General features: G+C 35.9%; 1 protein-coding gene across 26 annotated transcripts in view; it reads left to right on the forward strand.

Annotated features, from left to right (window-relative positions):
- adgrl2a (adhesion G protein-coupled receptor L2a) overlaps positions 1–23,737 on the forward strand; it is a 139,779-nt gene extending 116,042 nt beyond the window's left edge. For 4 of the 26 annotated variants that reach the window (XM_077202784.1, XM_077202786.1, XM_077202800.1 and 1 more), the window contains 9 exons: positions 123–332; positions 1,901–2,121; positions 3,774–3,840; positions 10,171–10,262; positions 14,243–14,411; positions 14,526–14,654; positions 15,526–15,622; positions 17,590–17,718; positions 21,471–23,737. In XM_077202784.1, the coding sequence (XP_077058899.1) occupies positions 123–332; positions 1,901–2,121; positions 3,774–3,840; positions 10,171–10,262; positions 14,243–14,411; positions 14,526–14,654; positions 15,526–15,622; positions 17,590–17,718; positions 21,471–22,225 (1,869 nt within the window). In that variant the 3' untranslated portion in view covers positions 22,226–23,737. Of the gene's footprint in view, positions 1–122; positions 333–1,900; positions 2,122–3,773; positions 3,841–10,170; positions 10,263–14,242; positions 14,412–14,525; positions 14,655–15,525; positions 15,623–16,525; positions 16,581–17,589; positions 17,719–18,170; positions 18,189–20,159; positions 20,213–21,470 lie in introns of those variants that run through there. The other 22 variants (XM_077202787.1, XM_077202788.1, XM_077202803.1 and 19 more) reach the window with 17 other exon arrangements.
- Positions 23,738–24,089: the final 352 nt, after the last annotated feature.

A 24,089-nucleotide genomic window follows, 5' to 3' on the forward strand; every position in this document is an offset into this window, starting at 1 on the left:
CCTTAAAATAAAGTATAACTGAAAATTGTTTTGATTAGATTGGCTTTCATTAATTTACTCAGTTGGTAAATGTGATCTGCATCTAAATTTTCTCATTCCATCTCTGTTTGTTTGTTTATCAGGGTGCAGATGCGGTACAGGAGCTGTTGTTGAGCGTCATCAGTCGTGTGGGTATCGTGGTATCCCTGATCTGCCTGGCTATGAGCATCTTCACCTTCTGTTTCTTCCGTGGGCTGCAGAGTGACAGGAACACAATCCACAAGAACCTATGCATCAATCTTTTCATTGCTGAGCTCATCTTCCTCATCGGAATTGACATGACAGAGCCCAGGGTAACGTTACCTTGAATGGATGTGATGTTGTCAGCTAGTCTCATGGAAATGTTTTAAGACGTGTCCACAACATCCAAAACAAATTTTAGAAGGGAGTTCCAGAGAATTCTAGCTCTGGAATTCTATCATTTTGACACATGATTATAGTTGTTCAGGCTTACTGGATGCTTGTGAGTCAGTAACTTGACACTTTTTGCCCAGAATTTCTTTAAAAGATTTTTTTTTCCTTTTGTGACGCTTAAAAGAAAAAAATGTCAAGGCTGCTTAGGTGTCCTTAGTTAGGAATAAAGAAAAAAAATTGTATTATTATATTTCTAAAAAATATATAAATATATATATATATAGTTTCATTAATATTTTTGAATACTACTAATATATATATATATATATATATATATATATATATATATATATATATATATATATATATATAAACAAACAGTAAAGTAATTTCCAAAGAATATGATTATAGGTAGTTGGTCCTCCCTTTTCAATTGGGAAGGCTTACGCAATTTTTGGAACATAACTGGGGGGATTTTCCCCCATTTAAATATAAGAGCTATACTATTACTATACATTGACCTGGTTTTACATACAGGGCTTAGAAAAAGCCAGGATTAGGCCTTAGTTTAATTAGGACATTTAAGTAGCTTTTATAAACGTGCCTTAGGGAAAAAAAAATATTACTGGTGTGCATCTTGAGACAAAACAATGGCACTGACATATTTTAAGATATGCCACTGCAAGAGTTGTTCAGTTAAAACAGCTCAAACATTCGTTATATTCTAGGACAAGGCTTAAGCCTTGTCTGTGAAACCGGGGGAATAATGTGTTCAGTGGGGTTCAGGTCTTGGCTTTGTGTAGGACAGTCAAGTTCTTCCACACCAGTAAACCATTTCTCGTCAATTTATTTGCAAGGAGTATTATCATACTGGAACAGAAAAGACCCCAAATTGTTGCCAAAAAGTTGGAAGCACACAATTCTCTAGACTGTCATTTTATGCCATAGATTTAAGATTTGTCTTCACTGGTATTAAGGGGCTCAGCAAAAGACATTCATTAGAAGTGGGTCCACATACTTTTGGCTGTGTACTTGCTGGTTACATTATGTGACATTTTTAGAGCCATTAAATCAAAACTGTCGTTGAAAGTGTTATAAAAGTATGAAACCAACATAAATATATATTGACAGTTTTTGTCTGGAATTTAGTAAAAGAAAAAATGCATTTTACATATACAAGGATTGCATTTTAAATGTGTGAATTGAAATAATTTGTTATAAACCCTTTGCGGGGCTTAAACTATAAAATGTAAATGTCAAAGGGTAATTTAACTGTCCTTGGTTAGTAATGAAGAAACACATGTCATAACATTTCTGAAAGTCTTAAAAAAAGAGCCATTGCATCAAAACATTTTTTCAAAATGTTCTAAAATGCTAAAAAATAAATAAAAAAAATGTAATCATGATTCAAAAAAATGTCATGAATTTTTTTATTTATCTCTTCGTATTTGCATTTCAAATAGATTTTCTAGTTTATTTGTCTTTGACCCTTGCGTTTGTCCCACAGATGGCCTGCTCCATAATTGCAGGAATACTGCATTACTTCTTTCTGGCGTCTTTCGCCTGGAAGTGTTTGGAGGGGGTTCAGCTCTATCTGATGCTGGTGGAGGTCTTTGAGAGCGAATATTCACGCAGGAAGTATTTCTACATGGCGGGATACCTCCTCCCCGCTGTGGTTGTGGGCGTGTCCGCTGCTGTAGACTATAGGAGCTACGGGACCAAGAAAGTGTAAGTGAACATTTTCTTTGATTTTTTCTTTAAATGCAATGCTGTCTGCGGGAGTGTACCACAATCTAACGGTTCCATAGGTACCACACACACACACACACACACACACACACAAACACACACACACACACACACACACACACACACACAGGTCTTCAGAGAATGCCTTACAGTACAAAATGCGGTTTCCAGGCAAGGCTGCATGCGTTAGTGTCTTTTGTTCAAAGAGTCTCTGGTGACCTGTTGTTTGTAAATGCTCTCTAACGGAGACGAGGGCCGCATGAGAAAGAGGCTTTTACGCAGATTAATGGCAGTGCTTCAGCCCTGCATGGGCTCTTGGGTTGCTCCTTATAACACATAAACAGGTGGAAGTGTGCCGGCCCTGCCTGCCACGTCACTGTCTTTTAATACTGAGCGCAGTGGTTTGCTTTAGATTAGTTTATAATGGAATGAAAGTGATGCTTGTAGCATTGCATTTGTCTCAGATGTTTCTTTTGTTTCTTAGAGCACTGTAACATCGACAATTTATATGATCAGTGTTTCCTGCTGGAAGTCGCACTCTAGAGAAACTGGATCCGTTATAGGAAATTACGGTCTTTAAGCAACGTTTAATAAACTAATGTGGAATCAACCCATATAAAACATTGTAACGTAACCCACACAAGCCTGTCTCAGTAACAGATATCATCCTCAGTGTGTATCTTTATTCCCGTTGTTTTCAAAGGCAAGCATCTCTAATATGATAATTAAGGTGAAGGTTTTGAAGTCCTAACCCTTAGGCCCGAAAAATTCTCTATGCAAGAACATGAATGCAAAAACTGCTCGATTTCATGCATTAATACATTCCAAGATGTGTCAGAGTGCATTTCACACGATGATGCAAGTATCTGCTTATTAAATTAGATGTCATGCATCACAGATTCCAGGTCCCAATGCTCTATCAGATGCCAATAACAAACAACAAACAGTGCTAATATACATTCACAGTGTGACTATATATATATATATATATATATATATATATATATATATATATATATATATATATATGATTTCCTAGACTACATGTACATGATTTAAAAACACATTATTTATCCCTGTAGTACCTCTTTTTACCCTCTGCTTGAAACTCTCTGCTCTGTTTTATTTCTCTTTAAAACCCACCTTTCTAGCCCAGTCTTATCTAATTGGTCAGCTGGCCCAGTCAACGACTTATAATGTGTCGGATATGTAACGTCACTTACCATAAACTATTATATCTATGGTATCTATGGCGTTGGTATTCGCTAGCGATACACACTATAGCGATATTCACTATAGCAATATCACTTACTAAACTGATCTCTGGGGCAGGCCAAAGCAGCCAGTAGGCGGGCATTATAATAGGTTAAACTGCCTCCTTCTATAGTCATTTTTCTATAGTCAATTCTCTCAAAATATAAGTTTGCTCAAAAGTTGATCAGCTTTTCACCTGGTGAATGATAAACCAGCCAAAAAAAAAAAAAATACTTTTAAGTTATGCAAAATGATGAGTTGTATCTAGAAAGGATGGGCTCTTTTGACCTGGTAATGCCTGGATTACTTGGACATGTTTTCTGTAAACTTCTTGCTTTTGTTGCATTCCATTTACTGTGAACATGTCTCCTTTGCAGATGCTGGCTCAGGATGGACAATCACTTTATCTGGAGTTTCATTGGACCTGTCACCTTCATTATAATGGTGTGTTCAGTATCTACTGACCTTTTCATGGCTTAAGATTGTATGTGTGTGTGTGTGTGTGTGTGTGTGTGTGTGTGTGTGTGTGTGTGTGTGTGTGTGTGTGTGTGTGTGTGTGTGTGTGTGTGTGTGTGTGTGTGTGTGTGTGTGTGTGTGTGTGTGTGTGTGTGTGTGTGATAGATGGATGAATGCATGCATCAGGTGAAAGAACAAGACAGAGAATATTTCTGTACAGTGCAAGACTGTGTCTCCCAGTTTAAAGAGTAATTGACAGAATCCTCCGTGCAAAAAAAAAAAAAAAAACATTGAGCTGCCTTTGTTTCTTCAGTCTTATTCAACAGATTGCAGCCCATTGATTTCTGCTTAGATCGGTTCAGTCTCGGCAGACCCAGTCAATGCGGCCTGCAGAGAGGTTCGGAAATGCTGCTCTTCTAAGGAATCGTTTTGATACGATGCAGCTTTTTCAACGTGGCATTAAAGCACAACATTATCCTCAAATGATACTCAGCAGGGCACTTTAAAGCTACAGGGTCAAGACAGACAACCCCCCCCCCCACCCCACCCCCCCCACCCCCCACCCCGGGATGCATGCGTATAAAAAAAAGACAATGTCAAATAATACAAATATAAAAAATATATAGTTTTTTCCTGACTCAATCTTCTAAAGAGGTAGCTGGATGACCTCCACTGACACTACAAAACTGACACATCTGCAGTTTAAACGTGCTGTTATTTCCGAACTAAGAGATTAGAGTGTCAGACTAGATTGGGGAGGAAGTAGGCCTGAGAGAGACAAAGACAGAGAGAGTCTGCATGATGGAAAGGCTAGCAGGTGGCATTCACATCTGTCTGGCTGTTTGTTTGCCCTCTAATCTCTGGATGAAAAAAAAAATCATCTCCCAGAAAATGGAAGGACAAGTGGAGATGTTTGTGGATGGTTGACTTTATTATATCCTTTTTGGTTATATAAACAGACCTGGTGATACCTTCATGCCGGGTTGAACAGTGATGGAAGCTCTGTTTATTGGAAAGCCTTTAGGTTTTAGTTGAAAACAGATTTAAAGACACACAGGTTCGTGCCGCAATTAAATTTAAAAGGCAATTAGAGAAGTGGCCTGAAACAATTGTAGAGGAAACATCTACGTCTGCTTTTAATAATCAAACACTATAAAATAATCCAGCAGTAATGTGAATTTTACAAACAATGCTTTTTCTCTCTCCATGGCGTTTAAATGGAGTTTGTTTAATGGCATCCTAACCATAGAGTAAATTTAAAAAAAGAAAAAGTAAAGAAAAAAGAAAATTTGCAGACCTTTTTAAATCAGTTTATTCATGTGATCAGTGCAATTTAGTGGTTGACCAAGGCCAATATAATGTATGTCACATGTACCTCCAAATTTACTGACAAAAATAATCCAACAAAACGAAATGTGATTTTCCATTTGAAATTACACAAATTGGACTGAGATTTTCTCAAAAAAAAAATTTTTATAACCATTTTTTTTTATTTTTTTTTTATTTATTCATTTAGCTGACGCTTTTATCCAAAGCGACTTACAATTGCTATGTATGTCAGAGGTCGCACGCCTCTGGAGCAACTAGGGGTTAAGTGTCTTGGTCAGGGACACATTGGTGTCTCACAGTGGATTCGAACCCAGGTCTCTCACACCAAAGGCATGTGTCTTATCCACTGCGCCATCACCACCACCATTTTACCTTGACTAGTTAATTAAAAATAATTATCTGAAGTGACAAATGTAAGTACAAATATTTAATATATTCTCTCAATTAATATGAGGTCACAAAAGCTTAATATTTATAAAGCATCCATAATATTTAAAAATAATTATCAATTGGCTGTTAAATAGTTTTAAATGGAATTTAACATGTCTGGACATGTTAATCTGACTTTAAAGATGCTGACAGGCTGTAGAATACTACGAACAATGCTCTCAATGTTTTTGCAGCCACTCTTAGAGGAAGTCCTACAAACCCTAAGATCTGCTTAGTTAGTTGCTACAGCGCTGGATGAAGCGTGATGTATGTGTTTGCGGTGTTGCCTAATAATCAGAATACGTGTCCCAGCCATCAGCGGCAGGGCGCTTGTGACCCTTTATGAAGCTGATTTATTGTTGCGTGCTCTGCTCGGACAGCAAGCAGGACTCGTAGTCCTCAGGCTGCTTGACAATGCTAGATAAAGCACAAAGACCAGAGCCTCTCAGGGGAATGCGGGACCAAGGTTTCCCCAGACCTCCGACCCCTGATTCTCAGCAGATTGGCTTTGTCCTTGTCAATGAGAGAGCCAGAGCGAGTCTCATTATTCAGAGTTTCACCCATTTTCACTGTGCAGAGGGAAAGAATGGTGTGATCCTGTTCAATTAGTTGAAGTCCATTGTGGTTCTCATTATACTACATCTATTTTCAGCGTCCTCATGCCCGATCCTCCAGCAATGTAGAGCTCCATGAATTTCACAGCTAATCTAGTTCCTTTTTCCACCAATAGGGCGCATGAGCTGGTGTCTAATATGTGAGTGTTGCACAATTTTCCACCACAGAAAAGGCGATTCTGAGCCAGAAATGTTGGCTTTTCATTTGCTTTTAAAACCCGCTGGTCTTAAACAACATGTGTGAGGTTGTATATCTTAACCAGCAAGAATATCTTCAACCCAGGTGCATTAGAAATACGTGCCTGTGACGTCATTTCAAAATACTGATATTATATTGCCTCTTATATTCGTGACACGTTCATTGTCAAGTGAGTGAAATGTCCAATGTAGCGCCAAAAGCGTGTTCAGTTTTATCCAAAAAAGATGAATGTGAATCTAGCAAAGTTTTATCATGTTAATTGTTGAACATTTCACAGCAGTTCAGAAATGAAATGTACAGTGATTAAAAATAATATACCAAACCCTATCCTATACCTAGCCGATTGTGTTAACAAAAGAAAACGTGAGGTAAAAACACATTTGTTGAAGCAACATGCCATTTTAGCTTATTTCTTCAAGTCTTTGAGCTTTTTTATCCTGACTCGTGTTGCAGAAAGACTTGTTTGCTCCCGGTCTCTAGTTTAGTTCTATACTAGATGAGCTTCTGAGCAAAAACATACATTTTGAGCTGCTTGTGTGATGGAAACATAAAAATGTATTAGTTTACAAATCATATGCTATTGTAAAAGCCGGTTGAGGACATAATTTAGTATTGTATAAGGAACATCACAGAAAATAAGTCTTTATTAATGAATAATATGCCCCATGATCAACATTTGTGTGAAAAGGAGTAAAAGTTCTTGCCATTTTCCTGCTGCTTCTAGTGGTCATTTCAGCTGGAAACTGCTGTGAATTGTATATATAGGTACTTTTTGGAGTTTTGCAGACATGTAGGTAGAGGCACATATTTCCAATGTAGGTAGAGGCACATATTTCCAATGAGCCTAAGTTTAATATCTTAGTCAAACAGATTCACTTGAAAGACTATGCTGGAACACCACCTAGACCTGCACTGAACTGTATAAACTGGTCTGTAAATACGATTCAGCAAAGTTGTTCATTCTAATTTATTTAATTGATTCTATTTGATTAATTTATTTAAATTAAAGGACATACATGCCTTTATATTTTATTTTTATGCCTGGCTAAAATAATTTAATATACAAATATAATTTGTATGAGTTATTTTTTACACATTTATTTTGGTCGTTCTATCAAAAGCAGCTTATGATGGAATAAAAACTCCAAGTAAGATTAACATAACATTTGGAAACAAAGACCTTTTGTTTGTAGACATGTTATATATTAACAAAGTTTGTCAAATCATCATATGAGTCTGTGAAAACCTGGTGGAAAATGTGGGCAGTTGTACTAAGAAAAGTTTGCATATCCACCAGTCGAGCACTGGCTGAGGCAGGAGAGGTAGAAATGTTGGTAGAAAAGTGGTTTCTCGGCTCTGGGGCACCAGGCATATGAGATCCATGAAAACCAGGACATTGAGCTAATGAGTGGTCGGGAACCATTAGTGCGTGTGAGTGACGTTAAAACACGCTTGGACTGTGACACGTTTGCATCATGCAGACAGTTCCATCTGCACCTTAAATATTTAATCTGGTTCAATCGGAGTTCAAGACGCACACACACACGTACGGACACACACATACATCTATCTCCAGCGTCCCAGAGTGGAGTTGAGGGTCTTCTGCTTGGCTAGCAGTGATGATTCAGGAATGGGGGGGGTTGTTCAGGAAAAGCTCTTTCCGAAATGGAGGAAGCCCATGGGACGGGCAGGAACAAGGAGCTTTTGGAGTGTAGTGGCTGCCTTGCTAGGTTACCTCTCCCTCTGCTGAGCGTCCTTACTTCCTCTCGTCTCATCAGATCACTGTCAGCGCTCTGGCAGCGTGAGAGGCCTTTTATAGCTCTGTGCTCATAAATTCGGGCACAGGGGCCACAAAAACCAGGTATAATCCCACCAACCCCTCCTCTATTTCTCTCTCTCGCCGTGCTGTCTCTGAGAAGCCGGGGTGCTTGATTGCACGAGCAGCGCGTTATTGATCGCCATCACTGTTTTGATGGGAGAATGATGAGCTTGTGCTCAACGAGCAAGGAGAACAAGAAGCCGAACTGAAGAGCTTGTGTGACACCGCCACTTATGAGAGCGGCCACAAATGATACACTGCTACGTCTTCGCCTGTCTATGCTCCAGAAAATGGATTATACCAGAAAATGTTCCGTCACCACAGTTGTCCCACATAGTTGTAGTTATTGGGAAGTCATTTTACACATTACGTGACAAAGTATGACCAATGTATTACTTTAGGTCGTTACAAAGCCCCTCTTACAGTGTGTGTGTGGGTGTTTGTCTTCAGAGTCCCTGGAACATTCGCAAATGAGGCATATATTCTGGAGATTTTTGTTTACTTTACTAAAAGATTAGACAGAATTTAAAGTCAGAAATTGTACATTTTGTAGATCTAGTTAAACACCCTGGGTACTAATTTCTCCTAAACCTGTCTTTTTTCTTCGCTGAGCAAAAATCAAACTCATTTTATAATGAGCAGGCAATTGCTAATAAACATTTATGCAACTATCATAAAAAAAAACTTAATTAAATAAAGTTACTTTATGTGTGTAAATAAATGGAAAATGAATAGCTTTCAAAAGTGTAATATTTACCTTTTGGCATGAAACAGATGTATGGGAGATTATTTACTCACCTAAATATCTGATCATTTTACATATTATAACATTCTGAACACTTTGGACATGTTTGATAATTTATCTTAAGATGTCTTTTTTGTTCTACACCGAGCAAAGACTAAATGTATTTTTTATGTCTTATGTCTTATTTACTTTTTAAAAATCATTTAATTAATGACTAATATAAGACTGTATAAGTTTATTTAGCAGATAAACTCATTTCAGTTTGTTACTTTATTTGTGCATGCAAAATGCATAAAAAAATGAGTTGTTAATCATTTTACATTTTATATCTAACATGCTGAACACATTGGACATGTCTAATCATTTATCTTAATATGTATTTTATTGTACACTGAGCAAAGATTAAAGTTATTTGTTCTAGGTTATTTACTATTTAAAATATAATATATTTACTAAATAATATATTTAATTTAATAGCCTATATATGTATGGACAAAATATGTGGGATGCATGTGGTTGATAACCACAAAAATAAATTTGACTCTAAATAAAAATGTGTAAAACAAATGTCCAGAACAGAAATATAATCAATACACAATGCAAACAGTCAAACTAATAAACACGCAAGTCCCATGATGCTGCGTGCAATGTTACAGTTATACTCTTGCAACAGTGATAGTTGTGCATTTTACATTTATTTGCAGAGCTGAATGATTCCCTGCTAAGCTTCCACTGTGAGTGTAACACTGTAAATATGCATTTTCACATACGGAGGGATGTTTTCCCTCTGATGTTTTGCCACAAATGCGGTCCGTAGATGTTTGTATATTAAATATCCCAGAATATTCCTTAAAGTTATATTTTTTTCCCCTGAGGAAATCTCAAATATCCGTTTCTCCATGTGTGGTCTCTGAGGTTCTCTGAACTGTTTGTATTTTCATTCTGCAGTTAAACAGTTTTATTGCTTTTTTGTATTCTTGTATTGATATAGAGTGACACTGTATTTGGCGCCAGTCATCTTGGCTTTGTCTAGCAATATGCCAGATGGTTATTGTATTAGGCACTGGCTGAAGGGATGCTTGGATGACTGTTTTCAATTAATGTTCCCAATAAAACTACACTCATCTAATGTTTTAAGTTTCGTTTTTTGTTTATTAACAAATGTTTTTTTGCTTTTGCACAGCTCAATCTCATCTTCCTGCTCATCACGATGTACAAAATGATGAAACACTCTACATCGCTGAAACCTGATTCCAGCCGGCTGGAGAACATCAAGTAAGTCTCATTGTTTTCCCCACGATATTTCAGCTCATGTGGAGTCAAAGTGTGCTGCCACACACTAAGAAGTAGTACCACTGCTAATCTAAAATTCAGAATGGGAATTGACATTGTTCCTTGCTCACATTGAATGTAGCATCTGCAACCCTGTCGTTTTTGCTTGGATGAATTTAAGTGCATCGACTAAAGGGATTCAGATGGACTCTAGACAGATGTTATTCTCTTCAGGTGCACAGCGTCTATTAATGTGAGCGATGGCCAGAGAGGCTCGTAATGATTGAGACAGGCTCAGTGCTGTTCCTCCTTTACAGTGACCACAAAACTCTTTGGAACTACTCCCTGTATTCAGAGTCTGCTTGCGGAGTGAATTCAGATGTGTGTGTGTGTGTGTGTGTGTGTGTGTGTGTGTGTGTGTGTGTATGTGTGTGTGTGTGTGTGTGTGTGTGTGTGTGTGTGTGTGTGTGTGTGTGTGTGTGTGTGTGTGTGTGTGTGTGTGTGTGTGTGTGTGTGTGTGTGTGTGTGTGTGTGTGTGTGTGTGTGTAAAGAGAGTGAAAGCACTTCCATGTGTTTCCTGTTGCTAAGAGGGAGATATCTTTCTGTAGCGGAAAAGAACAGAAAAAGTGTGCTGGTTGACCACACAACTCTTTTGGTTCTTTTTGCTGGCATGGCAATGCATGTCTTACTGGTTCTATTTGATAATGTATGACATATTTTTATTGTTTTGAAATTGTGAATTTTTTTTTTTAGTCTTTTCCCATTGTGTTTCCAATGATTATGGCACATTCCATGAATAAGTTTGTAAAACAATTAGATGTTAAAATAGTAGGCTACCTAGCTTGAAAATGTCAAACATTTAAATGTTAAACGTCTGTATCCCCTTTTATGGTTAAACATTTGTTAGTTTGTTATAAGTAATATTAAGCACACAATTTACAAAAATGGAAAATTATTTAATGTCAAGCAAGAAGTAACATAATCTGGGCCATTTTTACAGCAATAGAAATTGTACAGAAAAGTCATCAAGCTCAACTATTCAATCTTGTTATTAAAAGGTACAATATAATTGGTATTTGGTAACACTTTACAATAAGGTCTCATTTGATAACATTATTAATGCATTAGCTAACAAATTAATAAAGGATAATATATTTTAAAAGCATTTGTTAATTATTGTTAATGTTAGTAAAATATAATTGTTCATTCTTACTAATTTTAAGAAATACAATTTTTAAAAATGTATTAGTAAATGTTGAAATTAACATCTAAGAATAACAACAGATGTAGAAGTATTTTTCATTGTTAGTTCATGTTAACTAATAAAGTTAAACAATGTTAAGAAATGTAACCTTATTGTAAAGTGTTTTAACTGTTTAAAACCAAGATTTAAAACTTTAGCCATGTCCCAAATTTTGGTAACAACATTTTTACAACCCTTGGTTCATGGAAAGAGCCTTTATATGTTTTGGGTTTGATATATGGCACTGATTGCATTTAATGTGATCTTTCAAACTTAACAGACAGCCATTGGGAAAATATGCATATTTTATTAGATTTAACAATGATATAAACATGACTAACACGTTAGACAAATATATAGCTCACAGGCATTGGGTCGGCTGTATACTGTCTAAATTTATCCACCCATCACCACAGGGCGAGATGAAACCCGGTAAACTCTGGGCTCATTGCAGCATGTTGCATGTTCAGCAAGCTAATCTGCAGCATTTCGTTTCATTTCTCTGTTTCCCATTTCCCCTTGTTTTTCTCTTTGTTTTTCTCTGTCCTTTTTTCTCTTTCTCTGTTCTCTGTCTGTTCTTTACCCTTACCAGTAATTATCGCGTCTGTGATGGCTATTATAATTCTGATTTGCCTGGGTAAGATTCACAGCACACCGTAACATATGTCGCTCATAAAACATCACTGCCATATTAAATAGTTTAAAAGGCAAAGTACTGGCACATTTGGCCTGAGAGAACCATTTTTAGTCCCTTTACAATCCGGGATAGGGCAATGCAGCATGGGCAAATTAAATACACTTGGGTGTCTGTGTAGCAACAAAAAAAAAAAAAAGAAGAAAGAACATTTGCAGTGGCGGTAAAGTTTTATGAAAAGTCTTGTCATGTAATCATTAAGTGTGTTAAAGGCAACATGAAATCAAAAACTGGTAGAAACATATATGTATATATATATAAATACATTGTGATGCAGTTTCATGTTGTCGTTAAGAATTTATAACCTGGGCAGGTACATTTATTCAGATAATTTTGTTTTGTACACAGCTGAGGACATATCTCACATCTTTCTTTTTTTTTTTTGTCAAGCCTCATTTGCATTTTAACTTCAGAATTCTTACATTTAGACTTTTATGATAATTCAACTGATTTGCCTGATCTAATGTTGTCTCTCTCCTCTGCTGGCCATGCTCTCTAGCTATGAAGATAATAAACCATTTATCAAGTAAGAGCGTTAGCTAGACATCTATGCCACAGCTTCATGGTTGCTCCCCTTGTCATTTTATTGTCTTCCAGAAGCGCCGTCTCTCCCTGTGCTTCTCATGCGCGCTTATCTGTTTGTCTGTCTTTCTGTGCCTTAACTTTCTTCATTTTTATTACGCCTGGACCGTCTTAAATTGCTGTACATCTTAACTTGATGCCCTCATATCCTCAAAATCTTCATTCCCATTACACTTTTTACCTTCCTATTACTCACCTTCATGTTATCCCCTCATCATCCCCTCCAATTCTTAGACCTCCTCACACCGACTCATACACTTCATATTGTCAACCTGATATATTCCTATTCTTATAACCCTCATATGCCAAACCACTCGCACCACTCATTATGACTATTATCCATCCATCCAAAATGTATATGCATTATAATTTATTATAAATTATATTTCTACTAATGCATTATAATATTGTTACGTCAAAATTTGCTTTTGCATTTAAAACTTTTAAAATAATAGCTTCTATTGGATATTATTATTTTATAAATTCTTTCTAGTGTGTTCTTTCTTTCTTTCTTTATTTATTTTTTTCTTCATTTTTAGACACACTAGTATTTTAGGTTACACTTTATTTTAAGGTGTCATTGTTACAGTGTAATTATATATTTAAGTGCTGAGTATATTAATTGATAAAATGTACTTACTATAGGGTTAGGGTAGGATTAGGATTGGTTGAGGGTTAGTTTCATGTAATTGTGCATAATTTACTGTTATTGCTGTAAGTACATGTAACATATGTAACAAGGACACTGTAAAATAAAGTGTTACTGTATTTTATTATTAATCATTTATCAGTTTTCGGCCATACCATGAGAATAACTATTGGATTAACCGTGTTGTACACAATTTTATAATCAAAGCATCTCTAGCTCTATCCATTACACTCCTCATTTATAGATCTCAATGCAATGTGCTTATACCAACATACCCTCAAAAATATCATTATATCCCAAAGCCCTCCTATTCCTCATCCCTTCAAATCTTTATATGCTGGTTTCTTGTTTTATCTCTCATTTCTCCTCTAATGAAAGCAAGCTGTATCTCTTTGGTTCTTTAGCCAGCCGAGACCTGTTGTCAGCGCCTCCTCCACTAAAATGGACCAATCAGAGATGATTACTGCTCTTTCTCTTTCCCCTCCGTCTGAATGCAGCCCAGTATCATGCGTCTTTAACCAGTAGTGTGGCATGCAAAAAATATCTCCACACTCCACTGCATCAATACTGATTAAACCTTCTTTATGATAATCTCCTTTTCATATGGGATTGATTAACCTCTCAATGATATGTTCCACTGCATTTCCCATCTACTTGTGCCTAAGATGTCATTCCAAATGATTTTCAGGACCTGTGTTTGATTTGTAATCTTTTACTAATATTGTAGATGTAATGCTGTTATGATTTTTGTTCTCTGATGGATGAAAAAGTCCCTCTCTCACGCCTCATTGTTTCTCTTTTATTTGCTCTCTAAGGTCGTGGGTCATGGGCGGCTTTTCTCTGCTGTGTCTCTTGGGCCTGACCTGGTCATTTGGTTTGTTCTTCATCAGCGAGTCGTCCGTTGTGTTAGCGTATCTCTTCACCATCTTCAACACTTTCCAGGGCATGTTTATCTTCACCTTCCACTGCCTGCTTCAAAAGAAAGTAAGTGCTCCCTGATATATGTTGTTCTACCAGAGCCGTGGCAGCAGTTGGTTTTAACGAGAAGTGCATGTTGAAAGTTCACTTGAAAAAAAGAAACATTCTTTTAAACTGCAGGTTCGGAGAGAGTACAGCAAATGCCTCCGACAAACATACTGCTGTAGCGGGATCACGACAGAGAGCACGCACAGCTCCACAAAGACCTCAACAACGCGGACAAGCGCTCGCTATTCCTCTGGTACTCAGGTACAAACACTACTGACCCAATTTCCATTGTTTTCAACGGCTTTTAATGTGATGCTCAGTTATGAGACACATTTCCTATTGGAATGAAATGAAACTCTCTGAATGCTTCCATCTGCTTCAGCACTGCAGCACAGATATTTTATGTATGTTTTTTTTTTTTTTTTGCAGTCATATTTTAGTGATTTTATGTCAAAGTCTTTATGATAGATTGTATCATATTGTGAATCATACCGATAGATGTGTATAATATTTGTGTACAATGTTTAGATTCTGGTTCTGGTATACAGTAATATTTACTTTCTAAGCTGTATTATGATGTGCCAGCATCTTATGTAACATTTATGTTTAAAATCTCCCCTTTTTAGTGGGATAAAAAAAAAACTATATACTATTTGGAAATATATACTGGTCAACAATTTTTAATAATAAAAATTCTGTAACTTTTCACATTATAACAAAATATTGTGTCCACAAAGTCCCCATCAACAATTTTTTTTTATATCAAACATAAAATAGACTCACTATTCAATGGCATTAAACATAAAATAAATTCACTATTCAATGACTAGATAGATAGATAGATAGATAGATAGATAGATAGATAGATAGATAGATAGATAGATAGATAGATAGATAGATAGATAGATAGATAGATAGATAGATAGATAGATAGATAGATAGATAGATAGATAGATAGATAGATAGATAGATAGATAGATAGATAGATAGATAGATAGATAGATAGATAGAAAAGTATTCAAATACTTTTTGGGCCAACTACATATCAGGAAAAAAGAAGAAGATGTAACATGCAATTTTTCCCTCCCAAAGATAGTGATCAGTGTTTCATGGCTGTTTATTCATCCAACAGAGTCGAATCAGAAGAATGTGGAATGACACAGTAAGAAAACAGTCTGAATCCTCTTTCATCTCAGGAGACATCAACAGCACATCAACCCTCAACCAAGGTCAGTCATACACCCAAACTCATTTCATCTCTGTTTCATGGAAACTTAACTAATAGACTGAGACTAAATGAATCAGCCATCCATGTTTAATTAAATGTATTTGACCATATTTAATAATATTCTAGGATTTAGAATTTAATCAAATTTCTTAACATCCAATAATTTTGCAAGCTCTGCACTAATGAACTCACCATTTTTAATTTGAATAAAATATCAAATGCTTTTGATGAATTGTTTTTATATATTTTTTCTCTTTTCAATTCTAACATTTTATTTGAAATATTATTGATATTTATGTAAAACAAGATTAATTTAATTGATAAGCTTGAGAAGAGCATAATCATAGAACACATGCTCGAGCATCTATTTTAAACCACTCATAAGTGATTTTAGTTAAAGTCAACATGAAACAGCGTTCGCAACCCTTTTACTAATGTAATGTGACATATTTGTCCGATAGCAAATTAATTAGATGGTGAAAAGTGGTCTCTGTATGACAGGTGGTGGGAAGGAAGGGAGTGAAAAATAAGAGGGATTGGTGTCATCAGCTAAAAAGGAAAGTCGTTTCAGAGGAGAAGCAAGTTATTACATTTTGATGAAAGCTTTTGATGCCAAACATTTTCTTTTTTTTTCTTTTTTTCTCTTTTTTTACATGGACCAATGAATCGTTTACAAAAACATCAGCAACTGATGTATTGAGAATGTAAATAGGGTCAACTTTGATTTCATGTTGACTTTAATAGAAAATGAAGCGACTAATGTTCATTTAAAGACACAGAAAGTCCTTGTTGGGCCTGTTTTACACAGCTACAGAAGTGAGTCAGTAGAAAATGTGCCCTCGGTCAGCTATTTCAAGGATTCCGAAAAAAAAAACAAAAAAAAAAACTGTCATTTATTATTTAGCCAGGGCTGAAATGCATGTGATGAGAAGATGATGTTCAACTCTAGCTGACCTGCGGTAAGGTTGTATTATTCAGAGCCGTTTGCTTTGGCTTGCTCTAAAACACTCAGCATGCTTTTAATGCACGCGTTCAAGCACAAAACACAAAGGTGAAAAAAAATAAAATAAATAACTGCTATTTGTCTTTCTGTGCTTCAGTGTCTCTCTTCAGAAATAAACACAACAATGACGGTTTTTATTTGCTGCAATATTCATATCACAAAAAAAAATGAATATGGATAAGTTATAATAGTGTATAATAATGTTTTGCATAGAATATTTTAGCAGAGATCTTGAATTAGTAAGAAGTTCTGCCCAGTATAGAAATTACATTTCGAATACAATAAAAAAAAAAAAATGTTTGCCATTGACAAATATTCATCCATCGAGTTTCGCAACTGCTCTACTGTATGTAGGATGATTAAGCCTATAATTGACAAATCTTGTTAACATTTACAATTGGTGATGTGCATTTCTTAAAATTAATTTGATTGGTAACACTTTACAATAAGGTTCAATTATTAACATTAGCTATCTACCTTAACATGAACTAAGAATGAACAAGACTTCTACAGCATTTATTAATCTTAGTTAATATTAATTTGCAACATTTACAAATATATTATTAACATCAAAATGTCTTATTTGTTAACATTAGTTAATGTACTGTATAAACAAACAATGAGCAGCTGCATTTTTATTAACTAACATTAACAAAGATTAACTAAAATAGTAATAAATGTATTAATTATTGTTAGTAAATGTTAGTTAATACATTAACTAATGTTAACTAATGAACCTTATTGTAAAATGTTACCATTTGAATTTATATTAGTAATTAGTTACAATGAAATAACATAAATAAGCAGCTATGCTATTTTAAATAAAATACAATTAAATTAAATAAACACGCTTCCAGATAAAACACATCCATTTATTTCAGCAATACCTTTATCTTTAGGACAAATTAAATAGACGTCTTAGAGGTCATAATCTTATTTGTCCTCTTCTGTTTTTGTCGCTTTAGGAATGACGGGCAATTATCTTCTTACTAACCCTCTTCTGAGACCACAAGGCACTAATAACCCCTACAACACCTTACTGGCTGAAACTATCGTATGTAACACACCAACGGTGCCAGTCTTTCACTCTCCAGGTGTGACTACTAATACACTGCTCTGTTTTTTTGCCCTTCTGTTCATGTGGTACTATGTAGCACTATGAGTATTACCAGAGTACTAGGTAGTATCAGACCCTCTGTAATGAGTAACCATTCCAATATATCAGATCGTTTAACCTTACATATAAAAACAGAAAATGTACCTTCTTGCAGACAGTTCCTCTTCTACAGGGATTTATCCATTGCTCAGAGATTAAAACTGTAGTTCTCAGTTTGTGTTTTTACAAATAGTAAAGCAATTTTTTCCTCAATATGAGACAATTGTGATGCACACAATATTATTTAATTGAATTTAATTTATTTAATATTTATATTTAAGCAAGCAAATGTACAGCAAATCAACTTTATTTTTTTTATTTTTTTGAGTGACATGACACTGTTAACTGTTTGTGTCTGGTTTTCTCTTTCCCTTTCCTGCACACACTCAGTGACCTACAGAGAGACAAGTATGCAATCAGTTTTAAATTTGCCCATCAAATGTAATTGTTTTACCATGATTTTATCAGCACAACTCAGCACATTTATCAGCACACTCAGTGGCCATTAACAGATCATCCGCATATTGTCAGCACATGGTTTAGAAATCATTAAAATGAGGAAATGTTGCTCTCAATGAAACAATACTTTCATCACCTCTGCATTTACAACTTTGGGATGCTGGCACGATGCATGTACACAATTAATATTTTTCAAAGTCTAAATGTACACACATCATTCTGAATGGAGATTTTACTGAAAGCAGTAGCCTTCTCTCTTTGTTAAATACGGTCTCGTTGGACATTAGGTTGGATTTATTCAAATACTTTCTTTTGAGTTTGGCTACAGATGTTGAGGCCAGTCTGTATAATGTGCAGTTACAGTTGTGCCTTTATCTGCATGTTACCACAGCTTCTGTTGCAGCTTATCTAGTATCTAATTTTTGGCTACAAAAAGGATTTGATTGATTGACACTTCAGCCATATAACTTTACTTTTCTGTTGTCTTACTATTAAGAAAGGCAGAGCATAAGTGTCCAAATACGTTTGTTTTAATCTATAGTTTCATTATTTGATACAAATCATTTTTTTCTTCCTATTTTTATGTTTTGTTTTAAAAATACAAATTCTATTTGGTTCGATGTTGTGTTTTATAATGCAAATTAGAGCTGCATGATTCTGGATAAATTGAGAATCATGATTTTCTTTGTTTCAAACAGAGATTTTTCCACAACAAACAACTAAACAACATAGCAAGTAATTTACTATAGGTTCCGACGAAATGTTAATTGCTGCAGTCTATTTAAAAAAAAAAAGAAAAGTAAAAAGAAAATCAGTTTAATAAATACTGTACTTGTTATATTACTGGATGAATCAGCGTTTTTTGAACGCATCGGTTGAATGAATGATTCAATGATTCATTTTTAACAGTCACTTGTCACCGCCTAGTGGTGTAAAGATGTAATGATACAATTGTTATTTGAAGTGCCAAGTTACTTTCAAAAGGTGATTTTCTATTGTATTCGCTACTGTAGACATAACTCTTTATATCAAAACTATAAACTTTTATCCCAGTACTTCTGTGATTATTTGACTATTTGTAACAGAAATAGCCATACTGTGATGTTGAAAAGACTGTTTGTAAAGCTGTTTTATACCTATACATGAAAACGGTTTTCTCTGGGTCAGCGGCAGCCCGAACACAGATTTGAATGTTCTGGTGTGATTTTGTCAAAGTTTTAATAGACACAGGAGAATCGCTGTCATTAGGGAATAAGATCGCATGGATGTTTGAATCGAGATTGCGATCATTTAACAATTAATCATGCAGCTCTAATGCAAAATAATGTTTATTTTATTTATTTTTTAGCTAAAGCGTCCAAATAGTGTCCTTTTAGGGGACACTGTTCTCTGCTACCCTCCACGGCTCTCTGTCTGAGTTTGGTGAAGAATTCTGTCAGAGAAAACCCCTCATGTTTCTTTAGCCCTTCTGTCTCAATATCCAGCGGAAAGCTCTTTTAAACTCCCTTTCCTCAAATTACTGTCCCTCTTCTGTTCCCATCTGCCATCTCCTTCCTTTGTCTTGTGATTTCTGTGGAGAGGTTCTGAGAATGGCTCTGTCCGAAGCACCCACCGGTGGGCTCTCATAAGATGCAGTTAAAGATTATCGTAGCTCATGCCGACGGCCACTTTACCAGCGCGCAAATGAGCTCAAATTACCACATAAACTACAGTCCAGCAAACAGACCCAACTGTGACATTTAACAGAGGGAAAAGGCCTTAATTGTGAAGTTAATTTAATTTGCTATATCCTTCGCTTGCGCTAACGTTGTAATTTTTTTTTTTACTTTTTCTTTTTTTCTTTTTTTCTGTTAGTGATAACTCATCATGTTTTACAATAAATCATTTTCCTTTTTGTTTTGTGTTCTTTTTGTTCATCAGCAGCGCTCAGGTCTGCTGGCCTGAACAGACAGACTTGATGTGAGTTGTTCAGAGTGAGTTTTCTCTCTCCTGTCTGTTGGATGCTTTCGCTTTCATTCACTCTCTGTAGTGTGGAAATGGCTGTTTGTGTTGTGTTTTTTTTTTTTTTTTTTGGTTGGTTTTTTTCGTTACTTTCAAACCCTTCACCTTACCGCCTTAACCGTTTCAAATGCAAGCTGATGTTGATGAATTCTGTGACTGTCATCGCTCTTTCATCTGTGGATACACATCTGTGCCGCACTCTCATTTGTTTCTGTGATGTTTGAAGCCTACCGACTGATTTTAATGTTGTTTAAAATGTAGTTAAAAACAATATTTTGAAATTGGTCACTGTAAATTTTTTTAAATTGTTTTGATTGAGGAAAAATTCAGAACCTCAAATTGGGAGGAATTCACAAAGAATGAATTTGTGCCTGTGCCGGCCCATTCAGTACAGAAAGTATTCCAATCAGGTATGGCGGGTCAGGCAAACCTAGATGAATTGGATCTGGCATACTTTTCTGGGGCTGTAGAACTGCGCTTCACAACTTTTTCCAAGCATTTAAAATTCCAGAACTAAACGCATTTAGCAGCAAGTTAAACTGGATTCCGAGTCATTTGCATATAATCACACTAAAATAAGTGCAACACTTATTCTGTATTATTGTCTTGTTTTCCAGTATAAATATGTAAACATTCTCAGATCAAGATGCATTTACTTGAGAAGCAAAATTACATGACATTTAGTCTTGTTTTCTGAAGATGTATCAAAATTAAGTGAGTTCATGCTTAAAACAAACAAAAAAAATCTACTAACATGGTAGGAAAGAAAATAAATAATAATATATATATATATATATATATCATGGCCACGATTTAACAATTCGTTCCCACGACTTGCAAATACATCAGCCATTTTACTTATTATATATATATATATATATATATATATATATATATATATATATATATATATACATTTTTTTTTTCTTTTAAGAATATCTTAAGTTGTTTTGCTTCTTATGTAAATGAATCTTGATTTAAAAATGTTTATATATTTGTACTGGAAAACAAGACAAGAATAATGAACAAGAAAATCCCTTTCTACAGGGAACTATTTAGTGAGTTTGCCCCCTGCAGTTCTAAAGGCTTCTAATCATTACATTTTCCCAGATTTTTAGCATTTCTGCATTTGACTTAAATGCAGGTCCTAAACAGCTTTAAACATTTAGATTTCTTTTGTTTCTGATTATTGCGAGACCTAATGTTTTTCTTCCTCTTGTGTTGCTGCAGGACACTCGGTGACCAGCGGCAGAGATACTAACACGTTCGGTACTCTACCACTCAACGGCAACTTTAATAACAGCTACTCTCTTCATAACTACAGCGATGGCGTGCAGGTGGTGGATTGCGGGCTCAGTCTCAATGACACGGCCTTCGAGAAGATGATCATCTCAGAGCTTGTTCACAACAACCTCAGGGCTGCCGAGTCCCATATCAGCACCAAAAATGGTGCGGGGATCATCAGAGAACCTGTGTTTGCCGAGACATCGTCCTTGGTGCAGGTGGGTGGGGACAGCGAGATGGACGGTCTGGGACTGCACCACACACATCCCCGCACGCTCGGTGCCCCTCTTATCCCCCAGCGAACTCACTCGCTCCTGTACCACATGCAGGAGAGAGCGAGGGCCGACATGGAAGCTTCTCAACCCCAAAGCTACATCGACCAGCTCCCTCCCCCGGCCGAAACTGCCTTGCCCTCCCCCAACAGAGACTCGGTGTACACCAGCATGCCAAACCTTAGAGACTCGCCGTTCTCGGAGAGCAGCCTAGACATTGGCCAGGACCTCTCGCCATCCAAACACAGTCCGAACGAAGACGTTTACTATAAAAGCATGCCCAACTTGGGGTCAGGCCAACAGCTGCACGCGTATTATCAGATGAGCAGAGACAGTAGCGATGGCCTCATCATCCCCGTCTCTAAAGACGCTTGTGTCCCCGAGGGGGACGTACGAGAGGGACAAATGCAGCTGGTCACAAGCCTTTAAAACAAACTGTAAGCACCGCCCACCATGTACACAGCCCCGCCCATCCACCGATGGCAGAGTGGTCTTCCTTTTTTTAGCCTCCCACATAACTACACACATAATGGAGACGTACCGCTGCTGTCCAACGAGTTACAGGCCGGCCCAGAAGGAATCTGCAGACGATTTATCGCATTTTCTGTGCTGATTCGTGGCAGAAATATGCAGCGAGATACACACAGCTTACCTTGTTTTCAGTAAAAATATCAAAATATCTCTAAAACAAGATCAATTTACTTGAGTAGCAAACATTTGTAATTGGGATTCATTGAGAGTTTTAATATGTTAAATATATATATATTTTTTTTATAATTTAGAAGGTTAGTGCTTAAAAGAAGAAAGACAAATCTTAATTTAAGAAATTCTCTCAAATATGTTTTTACTGAAAACAAGGCAAAAAACAATAATAGGGAAAATAGTTTTTGCAATTATTAATTGTTACCCTATTATTTGTAGCTGAATGTAATCAAATTAGCCACAATTATTTAATAAACAAACACACAAGGGTCACGTGATGTGTACAGTAGAACTTTGTGAATGAGGGTTTTATGCGGAAATCTGGGGTGTTCTTTGATTGCAGATTCAATGTGGGCCTGGTAATAAGAATACAGTTTCACATAAAAAATAAAATGAAGCCAAAAAAAAAAAGTCTTTCTCGTTCCAGTGCATACGTTTCTCAAAGGATGTACATATATGTTCACATATTTCTCTTTCGAATGCAGTTTTGATTTTTCTTTATTATTATATACAAAAATGGAATTTCCAGGACCTTAAGACATGCATAGATTGTCCTGACTGAACTAAAGGAGTTCTGTTCGCCCTTTACAATCATCAACAAAATCCCATATGACCACTAGCAAACAAACCCTAGGCCTTATATTTTCTCAATCATACACGGAACTGTCAAGGGTAATGCTATAACATAGAACAATATATTTTGTTGTATTGATTGTGTAAAATAAATTGCTATAAAATAAATAATAGCAACCCTAAATATAAAGCAAATGAAGAGATTTTGAAAATGAGATGACTATGTAAAAATTTCAGAAGGTTGTTTATGATGATGCAATTGGTGGAATGACCTCATGTACGCTGCAAAAGACTTTGAGATCCCTCTGTCCTGTTCATGAAAATGGGTTTGCCACTTTAGATCAATTAAATTCTAATGTTCTCGTGCCTTGCACAAATTTATTTTGTCCAAATCTGTGCAAAGCATGAAAAATGTAGTGACTAAACGTCACAGCTGATCTTGGAGTAGAACCTTCTTCTTTAAGGACTATTACTGCAGCTGTGGTTGGATATTTATTTATTAAATTATACTTTTGTGAATATTTTAAAGCACTGGTCAGCATAGTTCATCTTCATAAGCATAATTAAGAAACCCATCTCAGATAAACATGTTAAAGAGCCCATCTCTACAAAGGATGTAAAGTTCTATACTTGTTTAACAATAAATAAATGTGAATTTTTGTCTAACTGAATGTTTAATGCTTTTTTTTTATTTACACAGTGTTTATTTACTTATTTGTGTAAATATACGGAAACAGGAATATTTTCACAAAACTGAGACAGTATTTCATTGCTCTTTTATCTCAGTGGTTTGGCATGTTTATGCTATATAAGCTGGTGATGCACATCAAAGTGAAAAGCATTAATGTAATATGAGCCTTCATAAACAGCCTGAGAACAGTTTGCTGCATTATAGCTAGAGGGTAGTGCACAGGGGAACGACAGGTTCATTTAATGGAGAAAACTAGTTAACTAGTAACTTTTGAACATGTCCCCCTGAAGTCCTTTTTCAAATTATTACTCTTCAGAAAGATTCTTT

The sequence above is a fragment of the Siphateles boraxobius genome, unplaced genomic scaffold (assembly GCF_051911475.1).
Source record: "Siphateles boraxobius isolate OS27281-9 unplaced genomic scaffold, OSU_SipBor_1 5, whole genome shotgun sequence".
Classification (NCBI taxonomy): domain Eukaryota; kingdom Metazoa; phylum Chordata; class Actinopteri; order Cypriniformes; family Leuciscidae; genus Siphateles; species Siphateles boraxobius.